We start from the raw sequence: 17,967 nt of genomic DNA, 5'->3' as shown, positions 1-17,967 counted from the left end.
CATATTGATTTGTGAGTGCCTTTGGTGACAAATGAAACGTAGCTGCTGTCATGCCTTCTTTATAGCTGCATGTGTTGGGCCCAGGATAAATCCTCAGAGATATTGATAGCTAGGAACTTGCTCGTTCTTTCCACTGGTGGTTCCTCGATGAGGCCTGGTGTGTGTTCCCTCGACTTCCCCTTCCTGAAGCCCACAGTCATTTCCTTGGTCTTACTGGCGTTGAGTGCCAGGTTGTTTTATTTCTTTATTAAATGCTTGTAATTTACAGAAGCGAAAAACAAAGACATCTCGCATGGTAGTCTAGTAGACTGCCTGGGATCCAAGGACTTAAACTGGTTAAATACTAACTGGGTTTACAGTCAGCTCATAACCACAAGAGATTCTGCAGATGCTGGAAATCTTGAGCAACACAGAAGAAGTGCCGGAGGAACTTAGCACGTCAGGCAGCTTCTACGGAGGGAAATAAACAGTAGGCGTTTCAGACAACTGTCCATCACCACCCCCAGGTGCTCTTCCTCCTTCTCTTTCTTCCATATTCCACCATCCTCTTCTATCAAAATCCTTTCTCAGCCCTTTACCTCTTCTGCCTATCTCCTCCCAGTTTCATACTTCACCCCCACTCCCCCACCTACCGATCTTCCCCCCCTCACCTATCACCTCCCAGCTTCGTACTTCATCCCCACTCATCTTCCCCCACACCCGGTCTCACCTATCACCTGCCAGCTTGTACTCCTTCCCCTCCTCCCACTTTCTGATAAAGGCATCTTCTCTTGCCCTTTCCAGTCCTGATGAAGGATCTCAGCCCAAAATGTCGACAGAGAGTAGGGTGGAAGGTTCTTATTCTGGCTGGAGATCCGTGATCCGAGTTCCACAAGGATCAGAACTGGTACCTCGGTTTGGGATATAAATGTGGATGGGTGGGTAAGCGATTTTGCAGATGACACCAAGATTGGTGGAGTTGCCGAGAGTGTAAAGGACAAAGAAAGAAAACAATTTCAGACCTGGACTGAGAAGTGGCAGATAGAATTTAATGAAGGCAAGTATACAGTCAATATGTATTGTTGCCTGTTTTGCCAGTGGCATTTAGGGCAGCAATGAAGATCCTCCATCTCTGGTGGTGTTCAGGGCTTCCTTCATCATGTCAGTAGCTTCTTCTCGGTTTTCACTACTGTCCGTCATGCAAGTCCCAGGTGGAGACTCAAGAATACCGTCGCACTCAGATGTAGAAGGATTCTTCATTGCTGTTTCTGTAACAATTTTGTTTTACCGGTCAGGGTTGTTTGCCCTGAGCTGAACCCCCGAACCTGGAGGACCGGTGGACCACTCTTAGTCTGGCCTCTGCCCTTTGACCTGTTTGGCGTGGGTGACCCTACCAAGAGCCACAGCATGATACCTCAACTCCAGCCAATGTCACTCTCCAGGTCGCTGAGGCACTCAAGCCTCCAAACCCTACCACAAGGTTCTGGTCCTCTTGGAGGATACAGTCAATGCCAGGACCATAAGTAACAGTGAAGTGCAGGGAGATCCTGGTTCCAAGTCCATAGTTTGCTGAAAGAGGCTTCTCGAGTGGATAAGGTGATAAAGAAGACATGTGGCATACTTGTCTTCATTGGTAGAGCCGTTGAGCGTAAGAGTAAGCAAGTCTTGCTGCAGAACGAGGAGAATAGAGAGGATGCAGATGAGATTTACCAGGATGCTGCCTAGAGGGTATTACTTACAAGGGTCGGTTGCACAAACTTGTGTTGTTCTCCCACGAGCGTCAGAAGCCAAGGGGAGAACTGTAAGAGTTTTTTTTTAAATTATGCAAGGCATAGGTAGGTTAGACAATCAGGATCTTTCCCCAAGGGTAGATATGTCAAGCACCAGATGAAATGCATTGAAGGTTTGATGGGGGAAGTTTAAAGGCTAGGTGAGGGGCAAGTTGTTTGGACACAGGTATGGAAGGTGCCTGGAGTGTTTCACTGGGGATGGAGTCAGGCAGTTTGGTGGAGTTTAAGAAGCGTTGAGACAGAAGCGTGAATCTGAAGGGAATGGAGGGATAGGGATGATACACAGTAGGAAGGCGTGGTATAAATTGGTACCAAGGACACCAAGAGCAAGTACATTGGGTCAAATGGCCCGCCAGTTCTGTTCTGTTCTATGAACAGGCCCTTCAGCCCATCATATCTGTGCTGATTATTGTACCAATGTAAATTCATTGTGTCTGCCTGCACATGCTCCATATCCCTCCATTCCCTGCCTGTCCATCTGTCAGTCTAAATGCTTCTTAAACGACACTACTGTCCCTGCTTCCACTACTACCCCTAACCAAGACCCCAAGCACCCACCCACCCTTGTGTATAAACATCTCGGCTGATAAAATCTCCTTCAAACTTTCTCCCTCTCACCTTATTTACACTATTTGATATTTCAACCCTCGGAAAGATATTCTGACTCTACCCTATCTGAGGCCCTCATAATGTCATAAACTGCTATCAGCTCTTCCCTCAGCCTCGAGTTTCTCCGACGGCTGTTTATGAGTTCATGCCCTCTAATCGGGTCTGCATCCTGGTGAATCCCTCCAAAGCCTCCATGTCCTTCCTGTAATGCAGCGATACAGCCCTGCACTAGTTGTTAGTAACTGGAGGTCGGAGACAGTCGTTTTGGCTATGGGTGTCCTCAACATTTAAAGTGAGTAAACCCAGTGTACAGGGCAGTGGAGGTAACTAACCATTCCCGTCGCTTTCTACAGCCACTATACGGGCAGACGGGAATGTCGATAATGGGGCCTCCAATCAGCTTCGACCGTCCATACCTAGCGGCACAACAAGGAATGATGCGGCAGAAGTCAATGGGTAAGTGTGGGACAGGAGGGATGGATGGGCCGAGTGTGGTGGGGAATGTACCAGGTTATTGGAAAAACAAGACCTTACTCTAATTTTGTGTTATGCAGGAGAAGAACCTTCCCCACCGATACTAGACTTAAATGATATACAGTGACAGGCCTTTCCTCATGAGCACTATACCCCAGTGTCACACAGTGACAGACCCGTCCCCACCGGTACCATACCCCGGTGTTATACAGTGACAGACCCGTCCCCACCGGTACTGGACCCCAATGTCATACAGTGACAGACCCGTCCCCACCAGTACTGGACCCCAGTGTTATACAGTGACAGACCCGTCCCCACCGGTACCGGACCCCGGTGTTATACTGTGACAGACCCATCCCCACCGGTACCAGACCCCAGTGTTATACAGTGACAGACCCGTCCCCACCGGTACCGGACCCCAGTGTTATACAGTGACAGACCCGTCCCACCAGTACTGGACCCCGGTGTTATACAGTGACAGACCCGTCCCCACTGGTACCGGACCCCAGTGTTATACAGTGACAGACCCGTCCCCACCGGTACCGTACCCCAGTGTTATACAGTGACAGACCCGTCCCCACCAGTACCAGACCCCGGTGTTATACTGTGACAGACCCGTCCCCACTGGTACCGTACCCCGGTGTCACACAGTGACAGACCCGTCCCCACCAGTACCGGACCCCGGTGTTATACAGTGACAGACCCGTCCCCACCAGTACCGTACCCCGGTGTGACACAGTGACAGACCCGTCCCCACCAGTACCGGACCCCAGTGTTATACAGTGACAGACCAATCCCCACCGGTACCGGACCCCAGTGTTATACAGTGACAGACCCGTCCCCACTGGTACCGTACCCCGGTGTTACACAGTGACAGACCCGTCCCCACTGGTACCGTACCCCGGTGTGACACAGTGACAGACCCGTCCCCACCAGTACCGTACCCCGGTGTCACACAGTGACAGACCCGTCCCCACCAGTACCGGACCCCGGTGTTATACAGTGACAGACCCGTCCCCACTGGTACTGGACCCCGGTGTTATACAGTGACAGACCCGTCCCCACTGGTACCGTACCCCGGTGTTATACAGTGACAGACCCGTCCCCACCGGTACTGGACCCCAGTGTTATACAGTGACAGACCCGTCCCCACCGGTACCGTACCCCGGTGTCACACAGTGACAGACCCGTCCCCACCAGTACCGGACCCCAGTGTTATACAGTGACAGACCCGTCCCCACCGGTACTGGACCCCAGTGTCACACAGTGACAGACCCGTCCCCACCGGTACCGTACCCCGGTGTGACACAGTGACAGACCCGTCCCCACCAGTACCGTACCCCGGTGTCACACAGTGACAGACCCGTCCCCACCAGTACCGGACCCCAGTGTTATACAGTGACAGACCCGTCCCCACCGGTACTGGACCCCAGTGTCACACAGTGACAGACCCGTCCCCACCGGTACCGTACCCCGGTGTTATACAGTGACAGACCCAACCCCACCAGTACTGTACCCCGGTGTTATACAGTGACAGACCAGTCCCCACCAGTACCGTACCCCGGTGTCACACAGTGACAGACCCGTCCCCACCAGTACCGGACCCCAGTGTTATACAGTGACAGACCCGTCCCCACCAGTACCGGACCCCGGTGTCACACAGTGACAGACCCGTCCCCACCAGTACTGGACCCCGGTGTTATACAGTGACAGACCCGTCCCCACCAGTACCGGACCCCAGTGTTATACAGTGACAGACCCGTCCCCACCAGTACCGGACCCCAGTGTTATACAGTGACAGACCCGTCCCCACCGGTACTGGACCCCAATGTCACATAGTGACAGACCCGTCCCCACCGGTACCGTACCCCGGTGTCACACAGTGACAGACCCGTCCCCACCGGTACCGTACCCCAGTGTTATACAGTGACAGACCCGTCCCCACCGGTACCGTACCCCGGTGTTATACAGTGACAGACCCGTCCCCACCGGTACCGGACCCCGGTGTCACACAGTGACAGACCCGTCCCCACCGGTACCGGACCCCAGTGTTATACAGTGACAGACCCGTACCCACCAGTACTGGACCCCCGGTGTTATACAGTGACAGACCCGTCCCCACTGGTACCGGACCCCAGTGTTATACAGTGACAGACCCGTCCCCACCGGTACCGTACCCCAGTGTTATACAGTGACAGACCCGTCCCCACCAGTACCAGACCCCGGTGTTATACTGTGACAGACCCGTCCCCACTGGTACCGTACCCCGGTGTCACACAGTGACAGACCCGTCCCCACCAGTACCGGACCCCGGTGTTATACAGTGACAGACCCGTCCCCACCAGTACCGTACCCCGGTGTGACACAGTGACAGACCCGTCCCCACCGGTACCGGACCCCAGTGTTATACAGTGACAGACCAATCCCCACCGGTACCGGACCCCAGTGTTATACAGTGACAGACCCGTCCCCACTGGTACCGTACCCCGGTGTTACACAGTGACAGACCCGTCCCCACTGGTACCGTACCCCGGTGTGACACAGTGACAGACCCGTCCCCACCAGTACCGTACCCCGGTGTCACACAGTGACAGACCCATCCCCACCAGTACCGGACCCCGGTGTTATACAGTGACAGACCCGTCCCCACTGGTACTGGACCCCGGTGTTATACAGTGACAGACCCGTCCCCACTGGTACCGTACCCCGGTGTTATACAGTGACAGACCCGTCCCCACCGGTACTGGACCCCAGTGTTATACAGTGACAGACCCGTCCCCACCGGTACCGTACCCCGGTGTCACACAGTGACAGACCCGTCCCCACCAGTACCGGACCCCAGTGTTATACAGTGACAGACCCGTCCCCACCGGTACTGGACCCCAGTGTCACACAGTGACAGACCCGTCCCCACCGGTACCGTACCCCGGTGTGACACAGTGACAGACCCGTCCCCACCAGTACCGTACCCCGGTGTCACACAGTGACAGACCCGTCCCCACCAGTACCGGACCCCAGTGTTATACAGTGACAGACCCGTCCCCACCGGTACTGGACCCCAGTGTCACACAGTGACAGACCCGTCCCCACCGGTACCGTACCCCGGTGTTATACAGTGACAGACCCAACCCCACCAGTACTGTACCCCGGTGTTATACAGTGACAGACCAGTCCCCACCAGTACCGTACCCCGGTGTCACACAGTGACAGACCCGTCCCCACCAGTACCGGACCCCAGTGTTATACAGTGACAGACCCGTCCCCACCAGTACCGGACCCCAGTGTTATACAGTGACAGACCCGTCCCCACCAGTACCGGACCCCAGTGTTATACAGTGACAGACCCGTCCCCACCGGTACTGGACCCCAGTGTCACATAGTGACAGACCCGTCCCCACCGGTACCGTACCCCGGTGTCACACAGTGACAGACCCGTCCCCACCGGTACCGTACCCCAGTGTTATACAGTGACAGACCCGTCCCCACCGGTACCGTACCCCGGTGTTATACAGTGACAGACCCGTCCCCACCGGTACCGGACCCCGGTGTCACACAGTGACAGACCCGTCCCCACCGGTACCGGACCCCAGTGTTATACAGTGACAGACCCGTACCCACCAGTACTGGACCCCGGTGTCATACAGTGACAGACCCGTACCCACCAGTACTGGACCCCGGTGTTATACAGTGTCAGACCCGTCCCCACCAGTACCGTACCCCGGTGTTATACAGTGACAGACCCGTCCCCACCAGTACTGGACCCCGGTGTTATACAGAGACAGACCCGTCCCCACCGGCACTGGACCCCGGTGTTATACAGTGACAGACCCGTCCCCACCAGTACTGGACCCCGGTGTTACACAGTGACAGACCCGTCCCCACCGGTACCGTACCCCAGTGTTATACAGTGACAGACCCGTCCCCACCGGTACCGTACCCCGGTGTTATACAGTGACAGACCCGTCCCCACCGGTACCGGACCCCAGTGTCACACAGTGACAGACCCGTCCCCACTGGTACCATACCCCGGTGTCACACAGTGACAGACCCGTCCCCACCGGTACCGGACCCCAGTGTCACACAGTGACAGACCCGTCCCCACCGGTACCGGACCCCAGTGTCACACAGTGACAGACCCGTCCCCACCGGTACCGGACCCCAGTGTTATACAGTGACAGACCCGTCCCCACCGGTACCGGACCCCAGTGTTATACAGTGACAGACCCGTCCCCACCAGTACTGGACCCCAGTGTTATACAGTGACAGACCCAACCCCACCAGTACCGTACCCCGGTGTTATACAGTGACAGACCCGTCCCCACCGGTACCGTACCCCGGTGTCACACAGTGACAGACCCGTCCCCACCAGTACTGGACCCCGGTATAACACAGTGACAGACCCGTCCCCACCAGTACCGTACCCCGGTGTCACACAGTGACAGACCCGTCCCCACCAGTACCGGACCCCGGTGTCACACAGTGACAGACCCGTCCCCACCGGTACCGTACCCCGGTGTTATACAGTGACAGACCCGTCCCCACTGGTACTGGACCCCGGTGTTATACAGTGACAGACCCGTCCCCACTGGTACCGTACCCCGGTGTTATACAGTGACAGACCCGTCCCCACCGGTACTGGACCCCAGTGTTATACAGTGACAGACTCGTCCCCACCGGTACCGTACCCCGGTGTCACACAGTGACAGACCCGTCCCCACCAGTACCGGACCCCAGTGTTATACAGTGACAGACCCGTCCCCACCGGTACTGGACCCCAGTGTCACACAGTGACAGACCCGTCCCCACCGGTACCGTACCCCGGTGTGACACAGTGACAGACCCGTCCCCACCAGTACCGTACCCCGGTGTCACACAGTGACAGACCCGTCCCCACCAGTACCGGACCCCAGTGTTATACAGTGACAGACCCGTCCCCACCGGTACTGGACCCCAGTGTCACACAGTGACAGACCCGTCCCCACCGGTACCGTACCCCGGTGTTATACAGTGACAGACCCAACCCCACCAGTACTGTACCCCGGTGTTATACAGTGACAGACCCGTCCCCACCAGTACCGTACCCCGGTGTCACACAGTGACAGACCCGTCCCCACCAGTACCGGACCCCAGTGTTATACAGTGACAGACCCGTCCCCACCAGTACCGGACCCCGGTGTCACACAGTGACAGACCCGTCCCCACCAGTACTGGACCCCGGTGTTATACAGTGACAGACCCGTCCCCACCAGTACCGGACCCCAGTGTTATACAGTGACAGACCCGTCCCCACCAGTACCGGACCCCAGTGTTATACAGTGATAGACCCGTCCCCACCGGTACCGGACCCCGGTGTCACACAGTGACAGACCCGTCCCCACCAGTACCGTACCCCGGCGTGACACAGTGACAGACCCGTCCCCACCGGTACCGTACCCCGGTGTTATACAGTGACAGACCCATCCCCACTGGTACCGTACCCTGGTGTTATACAGTGACAGACCCGTCCCCACCGGTACTGGACCCCAGTGTCACATAGTGACAGACCCGTCCCCACCGGTACCGTACCCCGGTGTCACACAGTGACAGACCCGTCCCCACCGGTACCGTACCCCAGTGTTATACAGTGACAGACCCGTCCCCACCAGTACCGGACCCCGGTGTTATACAGTGACAGACCCGTCCCCACCGGTACCGGACCCCGGTGTCACACAGTGACAGACCCGTCCCCACCGGTACCGGACCCCAGTGTTATACAGTGACAGACCCGTACCCACCAGTACTGGACCCCGGTGTCATACAGTGACAGACCCGTACCCACCAGTACCGTACCCCGGTGTTATACAGTGACAGACCCGTCCCCACCAGTACTGGACCCCGGTGTTATACAGAGACAGACCCGTCCCCACCGGCACTGGACCCCGGTGTTATACAGTGACAGACCCGTCCCCACCAGTACTGGACCCCGGTGTTACACAGTGACAGACCCGTCCCCACCGGTACCGTACCCCAGTGTTATACAGTGACAGACCCGTCCCCACCGGTACCGTACCCCGGTGTTATACAGTGACAGACCCGTCCCCACCGGTACCGGACCCCAGTGTCACACAGTGACAGACCCGTCCCCACTGGTACCATACCCCGGTGTCAAACAGTGACAGACCCGTATCCCAGTGTTGTACAGTGACAGACCCGTCCCCACCGGTACCGGACCCCAGTGTCACACAGTGACAGACCCGTCCCCACCGGTACCGGACCCCAGTGTTATACAGTGACAGACCCGTCCCCACCAGTACTGGACCCCAGTGTTATACAGTGACAGACCCAACCCCACCAGTACCGTACCCCGGTGTTATACAGTGACAGACCCGTCCCCACCGGTACCGTACCCCGGTGTCACACAGTGACAGACCCGTCCCCACCAGTACTGGACCCCGGTATCACACAGTGACAGACCTGTCCCCACCAGTACCGGACCCCGGTATCACACAGTGACTGACCCGTCCCCACCAGTACTGGACCCCGGTGTTATACAGTGACAGACCCGTCCCCACCAGTACTGGACCCCGGTATCACACTGTGACAGACCCGTCCCCACCAGTACCGTACCCCGGTGTTATACAGTGTCAGACCCGTCCCCACCGGTACCGGACCCCAGTGTTATACAGTGACAGACCCGTCCCCACCAGTACTGGACCCCGGTGTTATACAGTGACAGACCCGTCCCCACCAGTACCGTACCCCGGTGTTATACAGTGACAGACCCGTCCCCACCGGTACCGGACCCCGGTGTTATACAGTGACAGACCCGTCCCCACCGGTACCAGACCCCGGTGTCACACAGTGACAGACCCGTCCCCACCGGTACCGTACCCCGGTGTTATACAGTGTCAGACCCGTCCCCACCGGTACCGTACCCCGGTGTTATACAGTGACAGACCCGTCCCCACCGGTACCGTACCCCGGTGTTATACAGTGACAGACCCGTCCCCACCGGTACCGGACCCCGGTGTTATACAGTGACAGACCCGTCCCCACCGGTACCAGACCCCGGTGTCACACAGTGACAGACCCGTCCCCACCGGTACCGGACCCCGGTGTTATACAGTGACAGACCCGTCCCCACCGGTACCAGACCCAAGGGTAGTACAGTAACTGACCTTTCTTGCTCCTGAAGTATTATTGATGTGTTGTCTGTGTTATGGGAGCAAAACAACAACATGGTTTCCCCCTGTTAGTTTCCCAGCATTCTCTGTTCGTTCTTAGGTGGGAGATGGGATGAACTGTTTTGGCGATATCTGGAATGTCTTTGCAAGTTGTATGTGTTGGGGTGGTCATTCACTGCTGGTACTCAATGTCTCTCTCATCACTCTCCCCACTCCACCAACCTGCCCTCCCCTCTACCTATCCTTCCCTTTCCCCTCCTGCCCCTGCCCAATTCTCCCGTCTCCCCACTGCCCCTGTCCCATCCTCCCCTCTCCCCACTGCCCCTCTCCCCTTCCCTGCCTCTCCTCCATTCTTCTCTCTACCCCCACCCTCTCCTATCCCTACTATCCCTCAATCCTGCACCCCTCGAATTTCCTCACCAATCGTGTCTTCCCCCCTCCCCACCCTACGTTCAACCATTCCACCCCCTCTCCGCCCTTTCCCACACCCTCCCTCTCTCCCCACCCTCCTTGACACTCCATCCTCTCCCCCTCCACCTCCTTTTCCGCCCTCCCCTCCCCTCGCAGGAGCCTCTGAGGAGGAAAAGCAATTCCTGGTGCCTCCAGCCTTCAAATTTGCCCGCAGCCTCTCAGTGCCCAGCGCAGATGATATCCCGCCCCCACCCACCACCGCTCCTCCGGACCCACCCTTCAACCTGGTGCAGCCCCGCGCCGGACCTCCGCCGCCCCCTCCCACCCTGGCCCAGGCCCCATCCCAGTCCTCGGCTTCCTCCCGCGCCGTCTTCAACGCAGCTGATGCGGGCAGCCTGTACGCCGGCCTGCGGCAGGAGCTGGCGGAGGCCAAAGATCGGCACCGGCGGGAGAAGGCAGCAGCTGCCCTGCGGCAGGCGGGCGAACAGCTCTCCGAGGACAGGCCGGCCCACCACCCGGGGGCCGGGGTCCCCCTCGGGCCCTCCGCCGCCAGGAGCCGCCGGGGCCAGGCCACGGAGGCCCGCTACTCCAACCCGGCGGGCCGCGCGGCCAATGCCGCCATGTACGTGCCGGCCAAGCCGCTGCGGCGCAAGGGGCCGCTGGTGAAGCAGTCCAAGGTGGAGGACGAGCAGCCGCAGACACAGGCGCCCCCACCGCCGCCAGCGGAGAAGACCTGCTCCATCCCCATCCCCACCATCATCGTCAAGGCGCCGTCCACCAGCAGCAGCGGCCGCAGTAGCCAGGGCAGCAGCGTGGAGGCGGAGGCGGGGCCCGAGGCGCCACAGGCCCGCCACGGCTTGGAGCTGAGTGCGGGGCCCGGGCCCGGGCCTGCGGTCGTACCGGGGACCTCTCGGCGAGACCGTGACCACCGCGAGCGCTACGCCGAGGCCCGCCACAACTCAGCCACCTTCCTATCGACGGACGAGGCGGGGACCCGCGGGCACCCGCCGGCCCGGCGGCTCGCTCACTCCAAATCCATCGACGAAGGCATGTTCAACCATGCTGACGCCTTCCTGAACCTGGTGGCATCGGCTGGCCGGTCCTACCCCGTGCAGACCAAGCCGGCGCAGGGGGCGGGCAGCGCCTTCAGCTCACCAGCCCCCTCAGCTCTGGGGCAGCGGGGATCGGTGGTGGCCGGTACCTTCATCCATCCCCTGACCGGCAAGGTGCTGGATCCCGAGTCTCCTCTAGGCCTGGCTCTGGCCGCCCGCGAGCGCTCACTCAAGGAGCAGGCCAGACCGGAGCCTGAGGAGCGCAAGGCGCTGGTCTCGGCCCGTTACTCTGAGCCCAGCCAGGGTGACGGAGCCAAGCCCCCGGTTTTGGCTGGAGGGGGGCCAGCAAGCGCTCGAGGGCCAGAGGAGGAGGCGACGGTAGCAGCCCCCTCCGAAGCCCCGGCCCGGGTCCGAGCCCACCCGGCACCTCCGCCCGAGCCCCCGGCCAGGGTTCGGGCCCACCCAGAGGCCCCCCCTGAGAGCTCGTCCAGGGCCCGAGCATACCCGGCGGCTCCCCCTGAAGCCCCAGCTCTGCCGCTGACTGCTCTCCCCGCCGCCTGCCCCCTCACTCGACGTCGATGAGGAGTTTGTCTTCAGCGACCCACTGCCGCCGCCCCTCGAGTTCTCCAACAGCTTCGAGGGGCCCGAGGTGGTTATGCCTCCGCCACCGCCCCCCAGCTCACCGCCCCCTCCCCCTCCTCCTCCCCCTCCTCCTCCCCCTCCCCCTCCGCCGCCTCCCCCAGCTCCGCCTGGCCCCGAAGCTCAGAGCCTGCCCACCGTTGACTCCACCGGCTCCAGCCTCACCTCCTACGACAGCGAGGTAGCCACCCTGACCCAGGCGCCCAAGGAGGGGCAGGGCGGCTGCCTGGAGGGGGCAGGGGCCAGAGCCCAGGGGGCAGCAGGCCGGGGCGGGTGCCAGGCCTCGGTCCAGACCCCGCCCGAGGCGGTGGGCGACTCGGGCATCGAGGAGGCGGACAGCCGGAGCGGCAGCGACCATCACCCCGAGGCGGTGGGCGGTGCCTCGGCCCTGTCGCCCGAGGGCGACGGCCTGCTCGACACCTACATGGCCGCCTACCTGGACGGCCACGTGCTGGGCCCCGAGCAGCAGCCGGCGGTCGCCTTCCCCTGCCGGCCGCGCACCCGGCCCGGCCCGCCGCCCCGGGGCCTCCCCTACCCGCCCCAGCCCCCGGCCCCCGCCCCCCCGCTGTGGGAGGAGCCCCTGCACAGCCAGGTGCCCAGCATGGCCTCGATGAAGGCCAGCATCATCAGCGAACTCAGTTCCAAGCTCCAGCAGATGAGCGGGGGCCCTTGGGTCCGGCACGGAGAGAGCGTGGGGCCACCGATTGCTGCCAAGCCTCCACCGCCCCGCCACAGGTAACCACCAACACCGTTAGCTGCTCCTCCAGTTGTTACTGTCTGTTGTTTCCCCGAGCCTGGAGGGACTCCCTTTCAAACTTTTCTGTGGAGAAGGGAGGACAGCAAATGGCCAGGGTGGGTAGGATCTTTGATTATGTAAGAATTCCCAATTTGACTTAGTGCACCGAGAGACAGTGTCTTGTCTTGCGTCCCATTCATTCAGATCAGGTCATTACATAATTAGAGCAATTGGCTATATTTAAGGTTGATAGGTTCTTGATCAGTAAGGTTGACAAAGGTTACAGGGTGAAGACAGGAGAATGGGGTTGAGAGGGATAATAAATCAGCCATGATGGAACGGCGGAGTAGCCTCGATTTTGCCAAACGGCCCCATGTGTCTTATGGTCTTATCTGTACATTGAGGCACGACAAAGAGAAACAACAGCAGGATGCAGAATAAAGTGCTACACGTACAGAAAGGGTGCAGTGCAGGTCGAACATAAGGTGCAAGGCCATAATGAGATAGACCATTAGGGCAAGAGTCTGTTAACAGTGGGCGAGAGACGAGAGGTTTCATCCTGTCAGGCATTTGTAACTTGTGCCTGGTGGGATAGGGAAGAAGGGAGAATGGGTGGGCTAGAAATGATAGAATTGGATTATCATTGTCACAGTACCAAGATACAGTGAAAAGTTTGTCTTACATACTCTTCACATAAATTAATTCATTACACAGTTCACTGAGGTAGAACAAAGTAAAAGAACAACAGAAAGCAGATTGTAGCCTTCTATTGTCAATTCAGGTGCTTGGGGAACACATTCTTCCAGCACTCTTCTTCCAACTCTCTTGGAAAGGATTTACAGCGTTTTCCTCAAGGGTGGAGTGAAGAGGTCAGTTTCCCAGCATCGGCCTTAAAAGAACAGGCTTGGTGAATCTCTGGCTGCCCGTTGATGCAGATTTGAGTGGTGGGAGAGAGGTTGCAGGGAAGTGAGGGCATCGGCTAGGGAAGTGGACTGTGAGCAATGGGTATAGGGCATTGTTTGGGGTTAGGTGCTGTGCCGGCAGGAGGACAGTGGTGGTTGGGCGTTAGGCATTGGGTGGATTTGGGTGAAGAAAGGGGAGGAAGGAGTTGAGCTTTTGGGAAGAGGACAGTGGACGTTGGAATTGGGTGTCAGGGTGGAAGGTGTAGGATTAGGTCATTGGAGGGGGGGACATGGGGTCGAGCAGTGGAAGAAGGTAAGGAGGTTGAGTGTTGGGCTGGAGGAAGGAAGTTTGGGGTTGGGCAGTGGGCTACAGGAATCAGAATTATCACTGATATATGTCATGAAATTTATTATTTTGCAGCAGCTGTACATAAAAATGTACTCTGTTACGAAAGAAAAAATCATTAAAAAATAAATAAATAGTGCAGTACAAGAGAGCAAAATTGTGAGTTAGTGTTCATGGACCATTTAGAAATCTGACAGCAAAGGAGAATCAGTGTTCTTATACTCCTGTCCCTCCTCCCCGATGGTAGCAAAGAGAAGAAGGCATGCCCTCAGTGTGAGGATCCTTTGTGGTGGATGCCAACTTCTTGGGTATGTGGAGTTGGGTGATGGGAGGGTGGAAGGAGGTTAGTTGCTGGTCAGTGAGGAGGACAGTCAGCATTGGGTTTTGAAAAGAGGACGCAGGGTTGGACATTGGAAGGGGATAAGGGCGTTAGGTTAGGGCATTGAGGAGGGAGGAGGACTGGGGATGTTAAGAAGAAAGGCAGTGGGCATTGGGGAGGATACCGCAGGTTTGAGTGATGGGAGGGAGGAAGGTGCCTGTTGGTTGGCCATGGATTTGGATATTAGGCATTGGGTGGTGTTGGACGTTGGAGGGAAGGACAGAGGGTATTGACTGTTGGGTGAGTTTGAAGGGAGTTGGTTTTCGGTTGGCCAGGGAATAGGACAGTGAGTGTTGTAGAGGATGACAGAGTGGACATTGGTTGAAGTTAGATGTTGGGCTGGAAGGAGGACGTTGAGAATTGGAGAGGAGAATGTGTGGTTAGCATTAGAAGGCATAAAGCAGTTGGGTTTTGGGCACTGGGCTTTGAGGTGAGAGGAGGACGGTGGGCATTCAGTATTGGGGAGGGTGTGCAGGCTTGGGTGATGGAAGCAAGGAAGGAGGTTAAGTGTTGGGCATTGGCTATAGTTGGGTGTAGGAGAGAGGGATACTGGGCATTAGGAAGAGAGCACAGCTCACTCATGGACTTTTCCCCTCCCTCTGCCAGGTTCTCGGATGACCCCACCCTGGGCGCAGCTGCACAGAAGCCTCCGGTGAGCAGCACCTTCCAGAACTGGCCCCAGAATCCCCTCTCCGGGCCCAGGCCCCCCAAGACGGTGGAGTTTGACATCAAGCCGGTGCTACGCAGGGCCCCCAGCCCCTCCATGTCGCCAGCCGAGCCGCGGACCGGCCCTGCCACCCCTCGCCCCTCCTCCCTGCCCATCCTGCCCTCGGCTGTGGGGGCACCCCCGCCACCGGTAGCCTATGATGCCCACAGCGCCCCCGCCTCGGGGGGCAACAGCTACGCCAGTTTCCCACCGAGCAGCCGAGCCCACTCGCCGGCCGCAGGGTTCCAGTCGCCCCCTCCCGTACCCCCGGACAAGCCCTTCGCTGCCAAGCCTTTGGCCTTCTGGAGCAAGTTCGATGTGGCCGATTGGCTGGAGTACCTACACCTCGGCGAACACAAAGAGCATTTCCTGGACAATGAGATTGACGGCAGCCACCTGCCCTCGCTACAGAAGGAGGACTACGTGGACCTGGGAGTCACCCGTGTCGGGCACCGCATGAACATTGAACGGGCCTTGAAGCAGCTCCTCGAGAGGTGATCCCTGGGTGTGGGGCTGCTACACGTGGGCTCCCCTCCCTACCCCTCAATTCTCCCTCCCAACCCCAGCAGTATTTTCTCCTCCCATCACCAAATCCAACCCAAATCCTGCTTTAATCCCTTGCCCCGCTCTCACCGTCTCCCAGCCCAACATAAACCAAATTTCAGTTCCTCCCCATTCTCACATCACAAACAAAACCCACGCCCAGTTTCCCACATCCTCCAAATCCAAACCCACCCCTACCCAGCCCAAATCCTTACCCCACTCAAGCCAACACAAACCGACCTTCAGTCCCTCCCCATTCTCCCAACAAAATCTAAATCTATCTTCAGTCCCCACACCTGCCCAATCCAAACCCAACCCTCCCACCCAAATGTTTGTCCCACTTTCTCTACCCCAACCCAAACGAAACCATTCCCCAAACTCTCGCCCCACTTTCCCAAGACCACCAACCCAACTGAAACCCATTACCAGACCCCATTCTCCCACCCCCAATTCTCTCTTCCTACTCTGAAACTCATCCCAAGCCCCTTTCTCCGCTCTTCAAATCATCAAAACCAACCCTCAATCCCACCCCAACTCTCCCAACCCAAGCCAAATCTAGATCCCACAATCCCTCCCCCATTCTCCCAACTCCGCTCAAATCCATCCTCAGTCCCCACACTCTCCTAGTCTCTCCTCCTACTCTGTAACCCAACCCAAACCCAGCCCGATCCAATCTCCGAACCTAACCCTCAAGCCCTCCCCATTCTGGCAACTCAACCCTTGCCCCACTCCCAATACCTCCAATCACACCCCATTCTTCAACCCCTCCCTAACTCTCCCAAATCAAACCCATCCCCACCCCCCAACTCCCTTCCCAATCCAACCCCAATACTATCCCAATACCTCCCCACACACTCCCAACTTCACCACTACCCCCCGCCATCCTAACCCACCCATCCCACACTTCCTGTACACTCCCTACCCTTCCACCACCCCAACAGCCTTCCCAACACCCCAACAACATCTCTATCCAAACTAACCACCCCACCAACAGCACTCCCCCAACCCTCTGCCCAGTATTCCCTTAAGTACATCCCACCTCTACACTTTCCTTTCCTGAACCAACTGCTACCCTTCCCAACCTCAACCCCATCCAACCCCTTTGGAAACCAGTTCCACTGGAAGGATGGTGAATGTACGAAGTCAACTCTTGCATACAGTAGTTGCTGCAAAGACTCCCAACACCAGCGCCCCCCTCTGATCAGCAGCAGGGATTTCAACGTTATGCGCTGAAGGGCGTGTCAGACGCTTACCGCCGTACAGACCAATCATCGCACCGTAATGGTGAGGAGCCGAGGATTCTCCTCCATCTCCTTTATAACTGCAAGGAAGTGCAGGTTTCCTTTATCCGCCAGTTCTCAGTGCCTGGGCAATCTCATCTCTCCTCCTGCCAGTTTCCAGGGCTCATTTTGCCTCACTTTCCTCCCACCCACCCAGTCCATCGCCTGCTCCCTGTTCAGCCACCCACAAAAGGATCAAAAACTCATCAGCCCCAGCCTTCCTCACTGGAAAATTGCAACAACCTGTATATGTATGCACACAGGATTACCTCTTGCACACTTATGCACTTATTTACACATACTTGTATATATACACAGACACACACTCACATATATACAGGCACATAAACATGCATTCTGAAGTTCACACACACACACGCGCGTGCATGCACGCAAACATGGATGTGTACATATCAACACATTTGGGTAAGGTATTGTGCGTATAGGGGAACTGGTCAAGTTACTGGAGTTATGTAATCAGGAGGTGTTTGGTACAGGGCCACCTCAAAGGTCATTGTGGGAAATGAGAACTAATGTGGGAGGAATGTTACAGACTGATGGAGGCAGACAGGAAACAGAGCTGGTATGAATACTTTTAATGCCCAGGTGAGACAAGTATTTTGCCACTGGGCCCGGTCCTGAGACCCCAGTTTCACACAGCTTATATCAGAAACCTGATTACATTTGCTAATAACGCAGTGATAGATCTGAGGGTCAGGAGCTTTCCAGGGCCTCGAGCGAGTGAAGTGGCAAAGTTCTGATAAGTGGGGAAAATGTGAAATTATTCATTTTGGCGGGAATGAAGAAGGGGAAAAAAAGCAGATAATGTAAAGAGTGAGACGGTGCAGGGGAATCAAAATGAACCAGTGCGACAATGTAGGAAGAACCTGCCCAGATGGGTAGCACCTGTGGAAAGAAAGCAGTTAATGTTTCATGTTGAGGCAGGGAAAGGGGAAAA

The 17,967-nt window shown here is 57.4% G+C and overlaps 2 protein-coding genes across 4 annotated transcripts in view; both read left to right on the top strand.

Moving 5' to 3' along the window:
• LOC140719351 (SH3 and multiple ankyrin repeat domains protein 1-like) overlaps nt 1–12,176 on the top strand; it is a 512,322-nt gene extending 500,146 nt beyond the window's left edge. For all 3 annotated transcript variants that reach the window (XM_073033929.1, XM_073033930.1, XM_073033928.1), the window contains 2 exons: nt 2,732–2,834; nt 10,583–12,176. In XM_073033929.1, the coding sequence (XP_072890030.1) occupies nt 2,732–2,834; nt 10,583–12,060 (1,581 nt within the window). In that variant the 3' untranslated portion in view covers nt 12,061–12,176. The remainder of the gene's footprint in view (nt 1–2,731; nt 2,835–10,582) is intronic.
• On the top strand, nt 12,134–17,967 carry LOC140719191 (SH3 and multiple ankyrin repeat domains protein 1-like). The gene is made up of 2 exons (XM_073033630.1): nt 12,134–12,852; nt 15,087–17,967. The coding sequence occupies exons 1-2, from the start codon at nt 12,134–12,136 to the stop codon at nt 15,682–15,684; spliced, it is 1,317 nt and encodes a 438-aa protein (XP_072889731.1). The 3' UTR covers nt 15,685–17,967.

The sequence above is a fragment of the Hemitrygon akajei genome, chromosome 31 (assembly GCF_048418815.1).
Source record: "Hemitrygon akajei chromosome 31, sHemAka1.3, whole genome shotgun sequence".
Classification (NCBI taxonomy): domain Eukaryota; kingdom Metazoa; phylum Chordata; class Chondrichthyes; order Myliobatiformes; family Dasyatidae; genus Hemitrygon; species Hemitrygon akajei.
Note: the sequence above shows the minus strand (reverse complement) of the source record. Positions and strands in the feature narration are given on the sequence as shown.